Below are 20,352 nucleotides of genomic sequence, written 5' to 3' on the forward strand. Positions count from 1 at the left end.
TGGTTGGTTGGTTGGTTGGTTGGTTGGTTGGATGGATGGATGGATGGATGGATGGATGGATGGATGGATGGATGGATGATAAATGGTTGGTTGGTTGGTTGGTTGGTTGGTTGGTTGGTTGGATGGATGATAAATTGTTGGTTGGTTGGTTGGTTGGTTGGTTGGTTGGTTGGTTTGCAGCTGGCTCTGTGCGATTCCTGCGGCCTGCTTTGAAGGAAAATGTTCTGTTCCTGCAGCTTTTACTCCAGAGCATCATGTGGCGTTTTTATAAGGCGTGAGCTATTAGGAAATTACATTTCACTGTGAATATGATCATTTTATTGACGGTTTTTTAGTATAACTAGTATAATTTAAAAAGGAAGAATGAGCTAATATTTTGGTGAAAACTGGCATGAATTGCGGTTTTTATTTTTGCTTTTCCACATCCTCTGAGCTGCATGGTTGTGCTTTAAGCAGCACTTTGTGGCTCTCTGTACTTCTGTTCTTGCATATCTGACAGAAAAAGTAGATTCCTGAAGCTATTTTTTCAGTTTAAAGGTATTTTCTCTGTTCTTTATTCCTTAGTTTCATAGAAGTTTACCCCAGAATTTTGCTTTAAGCAAGAGAAAGGAAATTTGGCATAAATCAAAAATCAGATGGTGTATTTTAATACCAAGCATTCTTGGTTTTTGAATTTTATTTGTGGTAAAGTTGTTTTATAACCACAAAATAAGAGAAACCACCCCAGAGTGCTGCTGTCAGGATTATTCTTAAAACAAAAACTATAAAAATCACATTCACACAAATCATTTAACACATTGGACAGTCGTGGTTGGTGAGCATCTAAAATAATCTTTTTCAGTTTCGATATTCATTTGTGTGTTTAGCAGCAGTTAGTCGGTTTGGGCCGGTTTGCAAACCAGGACATGATCTGGTTTTTAGACCTGAGCTGAAGTAGATTTGATCAGTTTCATCCAATCGCCGAAACTTAAGGAAATCGGGCCCAATTTATCGGTGTCCCCCGAAAGAAAGTTCAGCGTGAGACGCAACTGGCTAACGTTAGCAAAGCAGCCAATCCTGCAGCGCCTTTCTTTTTCCTTAGAGTTGATTGGTTCAACCCCCAAAAGCAAAAATAATTAAGTTTGTAGCATCTGAGGTCGTCCAAAAGCAGTTTCCATTTATAATATTACATATTCATGTGCATTAACTATTAAAATAATGAGCGTTTTTGTTTCAGCGCTGGTCACCTCGGGAGTCCAGTTGTTATTTATTTAAACTTACCAACTGACATGCTTCACTGCAAAAACAAAAAGATTACCAAGCATTTTTGTCGAGTTTAGCTAAATATAGGAGCTTTTTTCAGGTTCTTAATATTAATGAAGAAAAGTAGATTATTTTACTTAAAAGACATTTTTCTTAATCTGCCATTGAAACTGCAACTTTTCATCAATATTAGTTTATGGCTTTCCTAAAATAAGCTCCTGTAGCTTGCTAATAAGTTACTTTGAAATTAAAATATACAGAGGTATTTTCTCTATAGACAAAAATACACACTGTTGTTCTTCTAAACTACATTAAATGTGTTTTTTATCCCTTTTACGTAAAGATTGGTAACACTTTAGTTGAAGGGGGTGAATAAGACTGTAATTACACTGTAATAAACATGTCATAACACCTGTTATTAACATGAATAAGCCTTCATGAATATTAATGACAGTTGTCATAAAGAGTCATTCAGTAAATTATGATACTTTTAATACAAAGTTGACATCATTCAACTTTGTATTAACCAAGAAATCACTACTGTTTAAACTTTACCTTTAATAACATAAAGTTACCTAATTTTTAAAGTGCAATCAGTAATACTTTTATGATAAATTTAAACAGTAATGATTTCTTGGTTAATGTCAAGTTGTCAAAGACATTTTCAATAATGTCAGCTTTGTATTAAAAGTGTCATAATTTACCGAATGACGCTTTATGACAACAGTCATAAATATTCATGAAGGCTTATTCATGTTAATTACAGGAGTTATGACATGTTTATTACAGTGTAATGACTAGGGCTGTAGCGATACAATAATCTCACAATACGATACACAATATTCTGCTCATGATACGATATATATTGCGATATTCAGCAAACGATACAATTCAGTACACTTTTGCGATTTTCTGAAAGATTCTCGAGGGACAGAGTGATTTTGGTGACATTTTGTGACAGTTATAGAGTTTTATTTAATTAATTTAACTGAAAACTGATTAAAAGCACCAACTACACAATACCTGGCTCTGGTTGGACACAGACTTACAGTCGACAGCTGGACAAAATTAATCAAAGAAGTGGTGAGAAAACAYGTTTCTTTTAATTTAAACAGTACAAACTGTAGCTTACATGCATTTGTAAAGTAAATAAAGTCACCAAGTACCTGCTCTGAATAGTTTGATAACTTTTTAACACTTAACGTCTGAAGGAATCACTCTGAGCCTGATGACCTGATTACTCTCCTGGCGAAGCAAGCAGTGAGTGAACAAGGTGACAGCTGGGTGTTACGATACTTGTGAATGAATATCGATTTTTTTCTATCATATATCAATATATATCGCAAAATCGATATTATTACACAGCCCTAGTAATGACAGTCTTATTCACCCCCCTTCAAATAAAGTGTTACCGATTAATCTTTGAATGTTTTGGGCAAACTCCTGAAATTTCCACCAAATTTTCCAAATTCACCAAAATCGGTGAGTTTTCACAGCAGAAATGTTTCGGATACGTTTTTGTCAGTTTCCACAGAATCTGCGTAAAAGTTCTTCATCGCCGGAGCAGAGAAACAACAAATGCAACGTTTATCTGCGAGAGAATATGAATTACTCAGCCGCGTGAGTCATTTAGCGAGACGCTATTTTAGGTCGAAAACAGGGGAAGTGAAAGGAGTGCAGAAGCAGGAGGCTTCGCCGGGTATTTCCAGCTCTAAATACGACCAGCACACACAAACGCGCCATCTGCAGCGCGCCGGAGACGGCCGCTCTGCGTCTATCTGACACAAACTCCTCCGCTGTGTTTTAACGCCGCGGCCTTCTGGGTAAAAGCTGCTCCTTGCGGCGGCTTCGCTTGCTCTGAGATGAAAGTGGGCTGAAGTGGGTTCAGGTCGGAGATGAAAACATGAAATCTGCTTGTCTGTGAGTGTTGGTGCAAAGGGCTTTGTTTAGACCGAGGCCTCTTGAAGTTCTGAGCGCTAATTTAAGTCGCCAGGATGTGACCAAAAAACCGCGGCGAAGGAATGCTCGCATCAAACGGACCTCAGACTTTCTCGTTGGCGGGTTTTATGAGCTGCCACATTTCTCAGCTGTTTCAGATCGCTCAGCGTTTCTGGGTAAATATTGAGAAGGGAAGAAACGGCCGAGGCAAAAGGTCCGTCTGCCGTCTGACTCCCACATGCTTTCACGGATAACGGATAAATTAAAACAAGCTCAGTCGTTTGTGTTGGTTTCTCTTTCCTACAGAAACTGGATGACGGAGGTTTCCAGACTCGCGATTTTTTAAAGAATAATTTCATTTACAGACGTTGAAGTTCATTATATTTGGTGTTTCTGTTTTGGATATTTAAAATGTTGTTAAATTTAAATTAAACGTTTATTGATCTTCCAGAATGTGTTCTTGCTTTATGATAATATATATAATATGATACCATTGTTTATCGCTACAACGTCTCTAAACTTCTCTAAAGAACTCGCGACGCCCGTAAATATTGTTTGCAAAAGTTTTTATGAACATAATTTTAAACTTTCCTTTCCATAAGCAAACACCACTTTTAAGTTTTCAGTTTAAAGCTAAAGGCGTTAAATTTAACTTTGATTAAAAACTAAATTTGACACATTTATCTCGTGACATAAACATGTTTCCACCACACCTCACTACTGAGGAGCGGCCATCTTGAAACGCAAAGCCCGTATTCCAACTTGTCCAAAGTGAAAAACTGGAAATCTGTGGAAACAAAGTTAAAATTTGGTGTAAAAATGACAAAACATTTTGGAAATAAAATTTACTTTGTGGGAGAAGCAAAATTTGGTGGAAAAATGACAAAAATTTGGAGGTGAAAAATTTTCATTGTGTGAAAAAAGTAAAAATTGTACGGACATTAATAGGTCAAAATTTTATAGAAGAGAAAAAATAAAATTGCGATGGAAAAATTTCACTTTTCTGTGGGGAAGAATAAAAACAAAAGTTTTCTTTTTTTCACACTGGCCCTAATCTCCTTCCGTACATAGCTGCAGCTGGGGGTCCCAAATTAAAATCTGCCTTGGGCACCAAAAAGGCTTTGGCCGGCTCTGGCCAGGTATGATCAGAACCACTGTCTCTGTTTGCTCCAGTTCTTCCCACCAGAATCTCAGCCCTGCTGAAGCTTTTGGTAAGAAGAGGAAGGATGAGAGCCGGCTGCGTTTTTAAGAAACTGGGCCGGTGTCGCACCGCCGTCCTGCAGACACCGTGAATCACTTCCCGCTCCGGCTTCGCTCTGCGGGAGGCAAACGTCTCCGAACCCGGCCGTAAATTCCTCTGCGATGCCTTCCAGATGTGCCGTAAGAAGCCGGCCGCAGGGGACGGCATCGCAGCCCGGCGTGGCATGTTAATGAGCTGTAATATACGAGCAGATCAGGGTGTTCGCTTACAGCCCGCCGCTCTGAAGTGGGAAGAAAAGAAACTCCCTGCTTCCATTTAGAGTGGGATGCGTTAAATTTAGCAGTAAGAATCAGCGCTGTGTTTAGTGACAGTTTCCTCCCAGGGATAATTCGCTTTTACCCCGACTAACCTGCAATCCCTCTGTTTTTATTTTTTGGTAATTTTCTACTTTCTTGCAGCATAACTCATCAGTTTCTCTGCTTCTCATAGTTTAAGAAAATTATAATTGATGTTTTTAGAGTTTTGTGGTGGATTGTTAACGGTGAGAAAACCAAAAGCAAACAGAACGATAAAGTTTATTAACTTGCTGGAGGAAATTAAGAAGCCACACGAATAGAAAGCAAAATCTTCTGATGGGACAGAAACCGAGGCAGTAATCCGGTAAAGGGGAGGAAGAAATCTGACCAATTCACAAATTCAGAATAGATTTAGCTGTAAAAACTAAAACCGATGTGTGAATATTTTTACGTTTCAAATCAAATTAGTCTGATTGTTTTCATTAAAACTCTCTAAAACTTCTGTTTTTCTCAGAATGACGTCCAGTTACTGAGTTATCCAGGAGTTGACGCGTTGTTAGCTTCAGTTTGAGTAAAAGTAATTGACTGGTGGAAAATGATTAACGGTTATCTCATTTAGTTGTTAGCTTGACTCAGATTAGCTAGTAGCTTTAATCTAACTAAAGGTTAACTTGACTGTTTAACTGTTATCTTAAATGCAATTAGCTGTTAGCTTGTATTTAATGAGGGGTTAGCTTGAGTACGAGTATATATTAGCTGTTAGTTTGTGTCTAATTAGCGATTAACTTAACAGTTCAGCTGTTAGCTTGAGTTGGAGTGGATTTTAGCTTGAGTCTAATTAGCTTTTAGCTCTAATTAGTGGTTAGGCACTTTGAACTGCCTAGTTGCAGAAATGTGCTATACAAATAAACTTGAGTGATCAGTTTGTCTCTAACTACAGATTAGCTTGACTGTTTAGATGTTTGCTTGAGAGCAATTAGCTGTTAGCTTGTCTGTAATTAGGAGTTAGCTTGAGTGTTCTTGAGCCTAATATGTTGTTAGCTTGTCTCTAATTGTTGGTTAGCTTGAGTGTGAATAGCTGTTAGCTTCTCTGTTATTTGCTGTTAGCTTGACTGTTTAATTAGCTATTAGCTTGCCAGTAATTAGGAGTTAGCTTGTGTGTTTTAACTGTTTGCTTGAGTCTGAGTAGATCTTAGCTTGAGTGTAATTAGCCGTTAGCTTGTCTCTAGTGTCTAGCTTTTAGCTTGAATCTTGAATCTAAGCTAGTTAGTTTTCCTCAGATTAGTTTGTCTTTCTGGCTAGCTTTGATTTCCCATTGGGATCAATAAAGTATTTTTGAGTTTGAATTGAATGTGATCAGTTGGTAGCTTGACTCAGCAGCTAACTTGAATATGCTTAGCAGTTAGCTTAACCAATTAGCTACCGGTTACATTAAGTTGTTTTAGGGTAAACTTCTTTATCAAAGCTAAAATTGATTATACTGCCTGGAGTTTAAACAAAATTTCTACTTGATTATTGAATTGTGAATATTTTCTAGTGTTAGCGGCATTCATGACAACTTAATGACGTCCAAATTGCGTCTGTTGCTCATTTTGAGGAAGAGAGGCTAGTAAATAGCATGAAATGTTAATTTAAGCATCTGCCCCGGGCCTCCAGATGGAAGGATGGCTGTTCCCCCCCTTGAGCAAGGCATTACCTACGGACAGCTGCCTTTGCAGGGCATGAACAGCCTCTGTGGGGGAGATGTGAGGGGCTGCGGACTGAAAGCCTCTCCGTAACTAGAGAGTGAAGAGACAGAGCCACTTCATTAAACGGCCTGCCTGTGTAAACGCCGCCTGACCGAGTGAGTGCAGCCATCTGCGTGCGGCTGATCGCGCCTCTCCCTCCTTACCGGCCGTTCTTTACGAGAAGGAGAGGGATGAGAAGTCTGGAAGCTATGAATGAAATCACCTAAACATGGCCGTCGACGCCAACGCTTCACAGCTGAGCGTGTAAATCCATTTCTCACCGGGGGGGTTAAAGCAGACACGACAGGAACCGAACGCAGAGGCAGAAAATGAGCCGATTCCGTTCTCCTGCGGCGCACGTTTACCCGTTTTTACATGTTCATGCCTAACAGGCTCTGGTTTACAGGTCCAGACTCAACTTTACTCATAAATAAATAACTATCAATCAGTTAATCGCCTGATAAATTTAAACAAACCAACTTTCTCAATACGACAAAAGTCTTCAGTTTGGTCTCAACCGAGACGTCATTTTATTTACTTTATTAAAATGTCTTCCAGGCTTATTGATCGTTCAGGATGTGCTCTTGCATTGTTGGCCGCTACCGCAGGTCCGTCACAATAACAGATTTTACTGGACGATAAATTGTCCCAGAAGTTTCTGCGAAAAACAATAACATTGTTTTGAGGCCATTTTAAAGCAGGTTACTGGTAACAATGGCAGAAGAATAAAGTTTAAATTCTAATGAACATTTAACGCTGAACCTGAAAGACATTTTACATATCCAAAATAAATGAATAATAAAACACAATTAATTGTGAAGTCTTGTATTTGCTAGTTAATAATTATTGCATTAATTCAGCATAAATGCTGCGTTTTCATCTGATTTTCGATGACCAAGAGTTCTGTGGCAGAAAAGTTTATTATCAGAGCACATGTTATCAGTTTTATTACCAGATAGTAATCTGGTAATAAACCAGATTACTATCTGGTAATAAACAGATCTGGTAATCTGGTACTATCTGGTAATAAACCAGATTACTATCTGGTAATAAACCAGATTACTGGTAATCTGGTTTATTACCAGATTTATTAATCTGGTAATATTACCAGATAGTACCAGATTACCAGATCTGTTTATTACCAGATAGTAATCTGGTAATAAACCAGATAGTAATCGGGTAATAAACCAGATTACTGGTAATCTGGTAAATTTCCTGAATTATTAATCTGGTAATATTACCAGATAGTACCAGATTACCAGATCTGTTTATTACCAGATAGTAATCTGGTAATAAACCAGATAGTAATCGGGTAATAAACCAGATTACTGGTAATCTGTTAAAATTAATTTATTAATCTGGTTTATTACCAGATTTATTAATCTGGTAATAAACCAGATTATTACCATCTGGATTATTATCTGGATTAATAAATCTGGTAATAAACCAGATAGTAATCGGGTAATAAACCAGATTACCAGTAATCTGGTAATAAACCAGATTACTGGTAATAATCCAGATAGTAATCTGGTAATAAACTATATTACTATCTGGTTTATTACCAGATTAATAAATCTGGTAATAAACCAGATTACTGGTAATAAACCAGATTACTATCTGGTAATAAACCGTGTAAATCAAACTGGCAATAAACCAGATTACTGGTTTATTGCCAGATTACTGAAAAACATTGTGCTGATATTTTTCTGCACAATCCCCCCTTTTGATTACAAGACTATGTTAAATATTTTGTAATAACCAAGCAGTGTTTGGTTCCTTTGGTCTTTTTCTCTTCAGAAAGTTTCCAGTTTCCTGCCTGAGGAGCCCAGAAATTACATAAAATAATATTTAACAACAGGAAACAAAGGTTATAATGAAAAATTTAAGATTAAAACTCCTCTCCTGTACCTTGAAAAACACCGATGTAGCCGTTTCACTCACCTCAGAATGCACAATGCTGGAAACGGAAAGCTGACAGAATTATTTGGTTTTAGAGCATTAAAAATCTAGATGGTGAGTTGATGCTTCCAACTGAAGAAAAATAGATAAATAAAAACAAAACAAATAAAAACTAAACTGTGATCCCAGTGTACACACACTAATTTCTTTCTAGTGGAATTGGAAAGAAAATACTTGCTCTTTTCACACCATTTTGGTATAAAATTAAGAATATTTTTTTCTGAGCTCAAGTTTTTGGTGCAACATAAAAATAATAAATTGGTTCCAGATTTGGTGTTTCCTCATAAATCGGTCTCATTAGTCACACATTCCTTCAATTCTCCAGATTTTTTACCCGAGAGCCTGAGACCCGAGAGCTGAGGAAATATTTTGATATTCTACCCTGCTACTTGTCGAAGAGGTTAAAGGTCAAACTCGGTCTTAAAAGGCTGATCCCAGAGCTGCCGTGGATTCTCAGCAAAGTGTGAAGCAGCTTCTGCTGTTACACGTTTCGGCTTTCATTTCTGCTTTATTTAAATAAATCAGTGAAGAATTTCTCCTTTATTATTATTTACAGTTTGTAGCTCTGCTGTAACACGGAGATCAACAACCAGCAAACCTTGTTTTTATATCTGTTGATATGTTTGTATAATTGATGTTGACAGATGTTGACAGTTTTAATCTCTTTAAATATTTTTCTTTAAAAAGTCACTACATGTGCAGCTTTGGGATCAGCCTTTCCTACAATCTTGAAGGAATTAAATTTGTCTTTAGACAGAGATTATGATTTAAGCCGATGGAAATTAATAATTTATTCGGTACTCTGGTAAAAAGTCAGAGTGTTCGCTGGATATTTTCTGGTCTGTTGTTACGTTATGGATTTATAGCTTAATGCTGATCAGTGGTAATCTTGATTTTTTTTCTCCATCTTAGTTGTTTTTATTAGCACTTTGATAACATTATCTGATCATCTGGAATCCAGTTATTCCAGCAATAATAACTGCTTTAGCCACTTTAGCGTAATGCAGCCAGTCTGGGTCACAGACGCCGCTGGACATCACGTTGCTGCTAATGTGTTTTTCTTTTCAGCCTGACACTAATTAGCCATTAGCTTTGGGATTATTAGCTATGAATTTTATTATGTCTACCTGTTAGCTTGACTGTCATTTACAATTACTTTAATTATGGCTGTTAGCATGACTCTAATTAGCTAAGTATGGTAAGCTCTTTGCTTGACCTGGATGGACTTTTAGCTCAGTTCTGATTAGCTTGGCTAGAATTAGCGTTTAGCTTCCCTCTGTTTTAGCAAAATGCATCTGGTCTCTGTTACAGGTGCCAGAGGGATCAACACTACTTCTGATGTTTGTTGTTCTTTAGCTACAAACCAATAACTGTTGTCTTGATTGGATGCTATTGTCACTCCAAGCAGTGGCTGGCTTAGCGATGATAAACTGTTACCTTGATACTGATTAGATGTTAGCTTGACTAGGTAACTGCTAGTATTTTCTACCTAGAGATTTGCTTGATTAAAAGCTGGACTGATTATGATTAATTGTTAGTTAATTGCTATCTAGCCTTGTTTAGCATTTAGCTTAAGTAAGATGGACTTAGCTTGAAACTGAGTAACTGCCAACTTTATGCTGAAAAGCTGAGTGTGACATTAATTGTCAAATTAGTTTTTAGCTTTATTGTGATTAGCTGTCATTTTAATTGCGATCAGCTGTTAGCTTCAATAGCAGTTTTTTTCTTTAGCTCTGATTAGCTGTTAGCTTCACTCTCACTGCTCTTAGTTTGATTAATTGGCAGTTACCTTGACTTTGAGTAGTGGTTACCTGGTTACACTGATTAATAAGAGATAGCTGTTAGCTTGAGTGGTGCTAGCTTTTAGCATGATAGTGGTTAGCCTTTAGTGAAAGTTTTCCTCTTTAGCCCATGGCTACCAAACATACAGTCCCTACATTTTTCTAGTATTTACTTTTGGGATATATATTCTGACATTTCTTTGAGGTTTTAAAATCATATTTTAGGTGATTAAATCTTGTAAAACCACATTTTCGCTAAAAAATGTGAATAAACGGCAGCAAACAAGGCTATAATATTAGCTTATGTTCAGGTATTGCGGAGAATTTCCTTTAAACGTGAGATACATGCTGAAAAAGAAACGGCGTCGTTGGTGAAGGTGGTGGTCGGTCCACTCACAGTCGGCAAAGACGGATAAAACTTCACGGTGGGGATAATTTTCTTCACGTTGCTGATATCGCTGCCTTGCTCTTCCTTCCTCGCTCTGAGAAAGACGAGTTTCATGTTCTCTCCTCCATCTCAGTTTATACTGTTATCTTTCTAATATGCTTTTCAGTTTCTCACTTGAGCAAAGAGCTGGTATTTTCTTATCGGTGTGTGTGGAGCAGACACACACACACACACACACACACACATCCAATTGTTTTTCTTTTATCTGTGAACGGGGTGGATATATAAAAGAAACTACTTTGCTTAATGATAGTTTTAAGTTTTTATTTTACAAGTGAAGAAACGGTTTTCTTTTTTTTTTTTACCATAAATAAATACCAGTATGTGTCGTTACAGACACTAGCCGCTCAACCTCTATCAGCTTTTAAGCTAAGCTGGTGGCCTTAACTCACTCGCTCGCTCGCTCGCTCGGGCTCTGGTTGCCTAGCAACAGCCAGCCGAGTAACTGCTGGTTGCCTAGCAACGACTTGTTGGGAAAGTTCCGGAGCAGCAGTTTTTTTCTGTTTTTCCACCAAAGAAAACAACAGCCTGAAGTGAAAAACTGTGGATAAAACAAGAATTATTTCAGTTATTTAAAACAAAAAACAATGAGTAACTGTCGATACCGACTGATATGAAATCCTTTTATTGTTATTGTTATTATATATTTTTCAGCCATTTCGTCCAAGTCTTCATGTTTAAATGCGTCTCCGACGTATTTTAAAAACCTGATCAGTGTTGATCGATGTCTGTGTTCTTCTGGAGGTGTGAAATGTTTCGCATCATGTCTGTATTTTAATTGAAATATCTTTTTTTCCCCCCCCCCCAACCTAAAGGTATGACTATCTGGAAGTCTACAACGGCGGCGCGGACGAGTCTTCGTCCATGGTGGGGAAGTTTTGCGGGAAAATCGCGCCGTCGCCGATCATCTCCAGCGGCGACCAGCTCCTCATCAAGTTCGTCTCCGACTATGAAACCCACGGAGCGGGATTCTCAGTTCGATACGAGGTCTTCAAGACAGGTAGCTTAGTTTTTATCATGCCACCTTTGGCTTCCTGTGATGTAGATAAATAACCTTAAAACGGTAGCGATCTCTCCTAACGGCAGCAGAAGGTGATTAACACAAAACATTTCCTGTTTCTTGTTATATTTAGATAAATACAGCAGAGAAAAGGCCAGAGGGAACAGAAATACCCCTATTTGTGTCTCAAAGTTTTGATTTTAGTGATTTCTGTGAATATCTTTCAGTAAGATGCTCTAAGTTTTCAATATTATGTCTCAGATGTATTCTTCCTGGCATCGGTAGTAGCTTCGTCTGGTTCCCTTTGCTTTATTGTTCGCCCAAGCCTTCATTCAGACTGCATTATTTACTATTCACAGCTTTATGTCAGTGACAGCTCAGATTATAGCGTTCCATCCAGGCCGTGATTGTAATGAAAACATTCTCATGACGGATAAAAGCAGCTCAAAATATTGCTTTTGTTCACATCTAGATTAAATCCCCCAACTGAAACGAGACCCCTTCCCTCTCCATGTAATTTATTCACTGTTGTTTATCATGAACCTATACAAACAGACTCAAATATTGGGTTAAGTGTCACTTGGCAAGTCGTACCTCAATCACAGACGTTTTGTTTGTCATTTCCAAGCTTCTGGCTTAAATCTTGATGGTTTCCTGGTACAGATCCAGTGTTTCAGCATAATAATGACATTTAATTTATAGGTCTGGACTTTGGGAAGTGGCTGCTTTTTCCAATGTTTGGATCCGTGTTCGTGATCAGTGAACTGCTGAAACGTCTCGTTTGGCCCAGCTGTCAATCTGACAGGAAGTCGAAGGTTTAATCCACCAGTCCCAGTGGTTTTGAAGACCGCCATGTTTTATCCCTTTTACGCATAAATTTCAAATTTCTGCCTATATATTTCTTCCTTATTTTAATTGTAAGTAGTTCTTTAAATGTCCTGTGAGATGATATATTTACCCATGTATCCATAACAACTGAAACTTTCAATATACAGCAAGTTATTTTCGCAATTTACCGTCTATTCAACGAGTGACCCCCGGATTAATTACACTCTCTGCAGCTGCAGCTGTGAAATTACCGTATTAACCCGATATTGGCTGGAAAGTGCAACGTCTCTCCTTTCAGAAACCGTTGGAATTTTTCAGATAGCGCCACGTGTGGCGGAATTACGGTACTGCAAATTTGTCCGTGTTGCCGGCGACACGTTCCGGTCTAGAAGGGTTTTAACTTGTCTTAAACATGACTACAGTGTTGTTTGGTGTGAATGGTTCACCTTTACTCCTCAGTTTCCATCCAATTATCAGGAGAATTTTGAAATGAATGAATGAATTAGTGTGTTTCCATCTGCTGGACAGAAAACTGTTGGTTTAAACTGATTATTAACTCTACTTTAACGAACAAAGGGACATTTTTTTTAAGATAATGATCTCTAAAGCAGCGAAGCCGATACCAGTTTCCATTTGAAACGGGGAACTTCTGGTTCTGTTTTTACCCATGTGAGAAAGCGTGGTCTATAAATGTCCTTGTGTTTGACGTCCTTGGGGCCTCTGGTACACTGACCTCTGTACCACCAGCTAAACAGCCGACGTCCCGGTGCAGCGGGACGCATCAGGATAGACCTACATAAACACTTCCAGCGCTGGGAGGAACCCCGATCCTCTGTCCTACATTTGTATTTCCTCTTCCCGCCTGGCTTTATTTGGGCCTCCGCTAACAGAGAATCTCCTGTGGCCACTTCATTTTTTCACTCCGAGGGGGAGGCTGGACATAAATCAGATGAAAACCTGCATGAGAGTCCTCCTCATTTTTCTAATGTTAGCTCCCCAGAGAGCAACAAGCGTTCATGTGTCTCCCACAAATAACAATCCCCTGCGAACGCAGGTTACAGATTGCTGTGATAAACAGATAGGCAGGTCCTCCTCTGCTCCTGTGAGGGTATTTTGGGAGTCGCGGCTCATTATGCTCTACTGTCCTGTGAACTGAAAACAAATTTCTGCACAGCGCAGTTTGGACTGATGGAGGTCAGGATGACATTAGAAAGTCTGGGTTACAGTTCTGCAAATGCAGATTGGGTAAGGAGGCGTTCATACGCAGGGCCTGTTAGCATTAGCTTCGATCAACGACTGTTTGGAGACAAATTTAGATCTTTGGTCCCTGAATTAGAGACATTCTTCCCTGAACACGTCATTAAATTTTTTGAGCTGTTTTAGGGCATCTGTCACTTTAAACCCAAATAAGCTGCTGCTGGCCACAAACCCAACTCAACCTTTACACTCACACGAGAAACTTTCTGCAAACAGATATACAACTGTACATCTTTGAAAAGCTTTAATAGAGCCTCCTTCACAATGAACAAGAATGCAGCAAGTGGTTTCTGGATGGTAAATCAAAAACGAAACACTTGTCTCTTCCAGCAGCCATTGTACAGCGCAGCGCTAAAACCAGCTGACCAAACGTGCTGGAGCTCTGCTTGGTTTGCTAGGCAACAGGCTCTGCTTGACTGGGGTTGTGACGTTACACGTGGAAAGTTTTTAAAACGGCTCATTTTCCGGACACCAAACAAATATTAACTGTCTTAAAACGAGCTCCTATATTTTGCTGGAATGTTACTTGTGAGTTATTTTTTTTCTTATTTCAAATGTATTTCCACTAGAAACTAGAACAAAAAATACTTGCTAGGATTTTGTGTTTTTTGCAGTGTGGCCCTGATGCATACTGGTCGCTACGGTAACCACCAACTGAAAACCGCAACATAGCGTAACTTATGGAGCAATAAAAGTGATGAGAAAATAACTCGTATGAGAGACAAAACGTATTTGAAGAACAAGCAAACCAATTTTGAGAAACCTTACGCTTATCATGTTTAGGACTGAACGTATCGCAGTATAAGCGTTTCATATCAGCCGATATTGATAAATATCGATTAGTTTATTGAAATCCTGCCAAACTGGTGGCTTGACATCCACACTGTTGTTTGTTTGTAATCAGTTATGAGGCAACTGCTGCAGCGCCAGTTACTCAACAGGTTGTTGCTAGGCAACCAAAGTTGGGGCGGAACTCGAAACTGCTCACTGTTGCTAGGTAACCAAAGAGTGAGCGAGTTAGTTGATGCTAACAACTTAGCTTAGCCCACTGTTAAAGAGATTGAGCGGCTAACGCCTTTCCTCTGCCTACATCTCCCAGAATGCTGTGCGGCTCAGTGAATGTTCTCTCCATTGAATATTGAATTTCCTATCAGATGTGTCATTTATGTCTATCGTGATTGTCATTGATTTACTGTCCAGCTGTAGGATTTATTTCCTGAACGCCGAGTATCCAGCTCTGTTTCCCCGCCTGGTGCTTTTGTTTCTGTTTGTCGGCCTTCCTGTGTCCCTTTGTGTCCCAGGAACAGACAGGTGTGCGGGACCTCGGGCTCATTTAGCTAATGGGCTGTTTGTCCTTGGAGGCAGCAGGGGTGACCTGCAGATGAGACGGATGCTGTGGCATAGAGAATCGGCTCTGAAACTGGGACAGAAGTGTGTGTGTGTGTGTGTGTGCGTGTGTGTGTGTGTGTGTGTGTGTGTGTGTGTGTGTGTGTGTGTGTGTGTGTGTGTGTGTGTGTGTGTGTGTGTGTGTGTGTGTGTGTGTGTGTGTGTTGGCTGGCCTCAATATGGGTCCTCCACCTCCTAACAAGTTAAAAACAGCACTTGTTCTCACTCAGGTAATCCCCCTGCCATGCTGCTGCCTTTTCTTCTCGCCACATTTAAAATCCATTACAGCCGGAGCAGCAAACTGTAACCGGCTGCTAAATGGAGCCGCTGCTCTGCTTACAAATAGGCTTTAAATTCAGCCGCCAGCTTTCTCTCTCTGTGGCATTGTGACTCTCGGTCTGATTTGTCTTTTGATCTGGGATATTATTCTGAACAGCAAACCCAGTGGTGCCACTTGGACCCATCAAAACATTACTGAAAAAACATGAATTCAGTTCATTTACGCCTGTTTAACCTACATATGGAGCCATATTTTGGCCGAGTTCCTGTTTCATTTTGGTAATTTGATTTGTTTCTGACTGAAATTTGTTTGGTTTTGGATGTTTAAAACAAAAAAATAAATATTTTTATGTAGTTCTTATATGCAACCAAAGCAACAACAGTTTTAGTAAAGTTAACCGTTAAAAAAAATCTAAATTTTCAATCCAATTGAATTCAAAAGGTTGTTCTTTTTTAAAGCTAGTTAGTCAAATAAAACCAAATTCTGATTGAAATCTAATCAAAAAAAGTCTAAATAAATGTGAAATATATCAGTTTATTCAGATTCAAGGCTTTAAACTGTCAAATTCTGGCACTGCACCGTTACCTAGCAACGCAAGCCTAGCCTAGGCCGTTACCTAGCAACCAAGTTCTAGTTCCACTGGCAGACTAACACGAGGGAAAATGTCTTGTTATAACTGACATAATCTGCCAGTTTAACTAGTACTTTTCAATCATTATTAATTAATTATTGACTTAAAACAAGTCCCTATATCTTGCTGAAAAGTTACTTTTGAGTTAGAATACTTGAATTGAGACAAAACTAAGATATTTCCACTAGAAACTAGACCAAAAATACTTGGTAAAATTTTGTTTACTTTTTACTTTTTTAATTTACTTTTTAAAAGGCCTATAAATATTTACTTCAAGTCTTTTTTTAACCAAAAAATGTTTTAGACAAAAAAAAACAAATCACATTTGGCAATAAATGAGTTGGTCACTATTTTAGGAAGCTTACAGTATTTATTCATTTATTTGTTGCTGTTTTGCATTGAGGGGATGAAAATACTCCAGTTTGTCTAATAATCCTTCATAATGAAGTCCTTGTGGTCGTGCTGAGCTAGTTTTTCAGAGTTCATACTGGGAGGGTGGCGTTGCTTCACCATCAGAAATAGCAAACCGCAGCAGGAGGAAGTTGCTCCGATAGTTGTGGATGCAGAAAACCGTTTCTTCCTGATTTATCGCCGGTTTCTAAGACCCAGAAGCAGAAGTGAATCGTGTTGCAATCTGTCCCCATCTTCCTCTCTGCATTTCTGTGCATTAGTTTGTGGCTCCAGCCCTCACCTCCCTCCTGTTATCACGACATGGAAACCCCTGAAGCGCTGCTACGCTCGTCCAGACGACCTAAAGACGGCGGCGGTAATGAACGCCTCGCAGCAGCGCTGGGCTGCATCGCTCCACCCTTCCTTCTGACCACAGCTGAGATTTCATTTATAAATGATAGCCAAGTGGGACATCGTACTGGGACTATATCGGTCCCAGCTCTACATTTGATGTTGGTTTTTGACCAAAAACACATGTCTGTGTTTTTGGAGAGATTATTTTAAAGCCGTTGCTGATTGAATGGCGTCGTCTGGGCCTGTCACGACAACAACATGTGTTGCGTGGTAAATAGTGATAAACAATAATATCGGTGCTTTGAGACCGTTTTCCAGGAATACGCAGCTGCAAAAAACCGTAAGAACCGTGGGAATAAATACAATTTGATGTGATTCATATAAAATATTACATATTTTCTTATAATCAAAATAAGAGATGGTGATGAAAATTTTGATCTCAATATATGATCTGATAATTTATTAATATAATATAAGCTTCTTTATTTTGTTTAAAAGTTGCAAGTTCTGTAAAACGTTCATACTGCAGCTTTAATGCGGTCTACACTGTAAAAACACATAATCTTACCAAGTATGTTTGGTCTGGTTTCTAATTCAGAAATCTCAGTACACTTATAGAATACGACAAAACCAACTTACAGGTAGTTTATCAGCAACATATAAGAGCCTGTTTTAAGTAATTAATTCCTTAATATTGATGAAAAATTACTAGTTCCACTGGCAGATTATTTCAGTTATTACACGAGGAAAAAGTCTAGTTAAAAGTTAAATAATCGGCCAGTAGAGCTAGAACTTTTTTGTTAATATTATTGACTTAAAACAAACTCCTATATCTTGTGAAAATTTACTCATAAATTTCATGAAAGTTACACGATGCGGTTTTAATGCGGTCTACATCGTAGAAACAACATTTTACCAAGTATTTTTGGTCTAGTTTCTAGTGGAAATATCTTAGTTTTGTCTCAATTCAAGTATTCTAACTCAAAAGTAACTTTTCAGCAAGATATATGAGCTTGTTTTAAGTCAATAATTAATTAATACTGATTGAAAAGTACTAGTTATACTGGCAGATTATGTCAGTTATAACAAGACAGTTTCCCATGTTAGTCTGCCAGCGGAACTAGAACTTGGTTGCTAGGTAACGGCCTAGGCTTGGCTTGCGTTGCTAGGTAACGGTGCAGTGCCAGTTGATTGTAAATAAGTGAACCTTGTATTTTCTCACCAATATTAATGAATAATTTACTTAAAACAAGCTGCTATACGTTGCTGGAAAAATTACATGAGAGTTTTTAAAAGCCACATACCGCGGCTTTAAATTCTTCTATAATATTTCTTTGTTTTTTGTGTGAAATCGATCTTTTAAAACATTTGGGTTGGCAAATCTGCTCTGATTTTCCCTCCTTTCTCGGCCCCAGCTGCGTGTTTCTCAGACTCTCTCTCTCTCCGAATCGAAACATGCTTCACCTCCAGTCCCTCCTCATCATTTATCATGTCACCCCTTAATGACGCCACCTGTGTCAACAGCAAGGGGTCCTCAGCGGTGTGTGTGTGTGTGTGTGTGTGTGTGTGTGTGTGTGTGTGTGTGTGTGTGTGTGCGCGTCTCGCTTCGTGTCACATCTGGACCCGGCAACATGAGAAACGCTCCTCTTCCTCCTCCAACACGGTAACTTTCACACGCGCAGCCTCTGCCTCGGAGCGATGCTTCGCCCTCAAACGCGCCTCGTGTCGACGCCGTTTCCCCAACATCGCTCTCCGTCTCGTGACATCGCTCACGTCGAGGTGCGAGCCGCCGGCGCCGATGACGGATGAGAGGCGATGCAGGCTTCTAGAAAAAAGAAAAAGAAAAAGAAAGATGGCAGCTGCCTCTGCTTGCATGATGTTTTTTCATGTGAGTTTATGATCAAAACAGCTAATTTGTATAAACACAGGATAGTGTTAATTTAACTCTGAAGAGTGTGGACTATATAAACACTGAAAAAGAAGTGTTAACATCAACTCTGGGAGTTAACAACATAATTCCCAGTGTTGATTTAACTCCCACAGAGTTAATATTAACACTTTTTCAGTGTTAATATACTCCACACTCTTCAGAGTTAAATTAACACTGGGCTTTTTGCTGTGAATGCTGAAAAGTAAAAGTCCAGAGACTCCAGAGAAAATTTATTGAATTTTTTTTACATTTATTGAAATTTTCAGTAAAATTTCAATAAAATAGTTTTTTTTTTTTCTTAAAACTTGGTGATAAAAAGACGAATAATTTGTGTCGTACCTCACAATTTCCTCCGTAAGAAATGTTGGTAAAAATTTTTTACCCTGATTACAAATTAAAAGTCTCTGCATCTACGGGACAACTTTGTATAATTTGTGAATGGCCACATAAAATCAGTCCACGGGCCACACACGGCCCACGGGCCGCACTTTGAACACCCCTAGTGTAGGATCTATTGAATCATATAATCCTGCAGCATCTCTGCAATATGACCTGATCTGACTCTTCATGTTGACTTTCTGATTCACGAGTTTTTCTACATATGAGATGAATTTAGTTTCTCAAACTGTTTGGTGGAGAATTTAGCCGATAAAAAATCAGTTTCTCTGCAGGAGCTGATTTATTTTTACCTGTTTTTAAACATGTAACAGAACGAAGAGTCTCTGTTCTGCACCTTTTGGGTTTCTTTTCTTTATTCCTTTAAAAGTTCAGAGTTTTTGAATATTTTAACAGATGGAGCTAAAGATACTTTCCAGACATTTGAGGGCAGATGAGTGATCCTCCTTCTCAGGGTGAAATCAAAAGCAGAACCTTTCTTACTTTGATTATCCTCCATGTCTTACATGTTTTACATGTTTCTGTTTGTCTTTTCTATCATCTAGTGACTTACATTTGCAGCTTTAATGAATTTTAAATGTCTTCGTGACTCTTTGTGCATCACAGAACAAACAGGAGCTATTTTAGTGGCCAGCCAGGCTAAAAACAGCCATGAAACGACTCTCAACCTTCTCCGTTTCTTCAGAGAGTTGAATAAAAGCGTGAATGGACACGCGGCGATAAAGCACAGCTGCCCGTCTGCAGATTTACTGAAAGTCATTTTGGGCGAGTCGCAGATCTGTTGGGAAAACTGTTAAATATCCAGACCTGGCCAACAGGAAGGAGGAATAAAACCACCACTTTCAAGCAACAACTTGGGTTTTAAAACAGAAGCAGATAGAAAAAAGCCGTTCAGCACAATCTGAATCTTTAATGCTATTTATTTTTTAAATAAATGTGATGTATTTTGATATTTGGCTTTTCCATGGAGAGAAATGAACAAAATTCACTGAAAGCGGTTAAAAATGTACATGTGGCTGATATTTACTGATCGTTTCTCTTAGTAGGTAACAAAACAGTTTTGAATGTTTTTATGCCTTATTTCTAATATTTATCTTAACAAATAAAGCATTTATTGATTTATTCATAGATTAATAAAGTTTTCATGTGCATTCTTATTAATTTATGTATTTATTTCATATATTTATTTTACATATATAAAATACATATATGTATTTATTTCATAAATACATATATGTATTTATATATGTATTTATTTCATATATAAATACTATATGAAATAATATTGTATATATACATACGTACATA

At 38.4% G+C, this 20,352-nt stretch overlaps 1 protein-coding gene across 1 annotated transcript in view; it reads left to right on the forward strand.

Annotated features, from left to right (window-relative positions):
• The window catches only part of LOC103479471 (neuropilin-1a-like), a 63,423-nt gene that overhangs the window by 17,492 nt on the left and 25,579 nt on the right, over positions 1-20,352 (forward strand). The window contains exon 3 of the mRNA XM_008433901.2: positions 11,408-11,592. Coding sequence (XP_008432123.1) covers positions 11,408-11,592 — 185 coding nt within the window. The remainder of the gene's footprint in view (positions 1-11,407; positions 11,593-20,352) is intronic.

This window comes from Poecilia reticulata, linkage group LG17, assembly GCF_000633615.1.
Source record: "Poecilia reticulata strain Guanapo linkage group LG17, Guppy_female_1.0+MT, whole genome shotgun sequence".
NCBI lineage: Eukaryota > Metazoa > Chordata > Actinopteri > Cyprinodontiformes > Poeciliidae > Poecilia > Poecilia reticulata.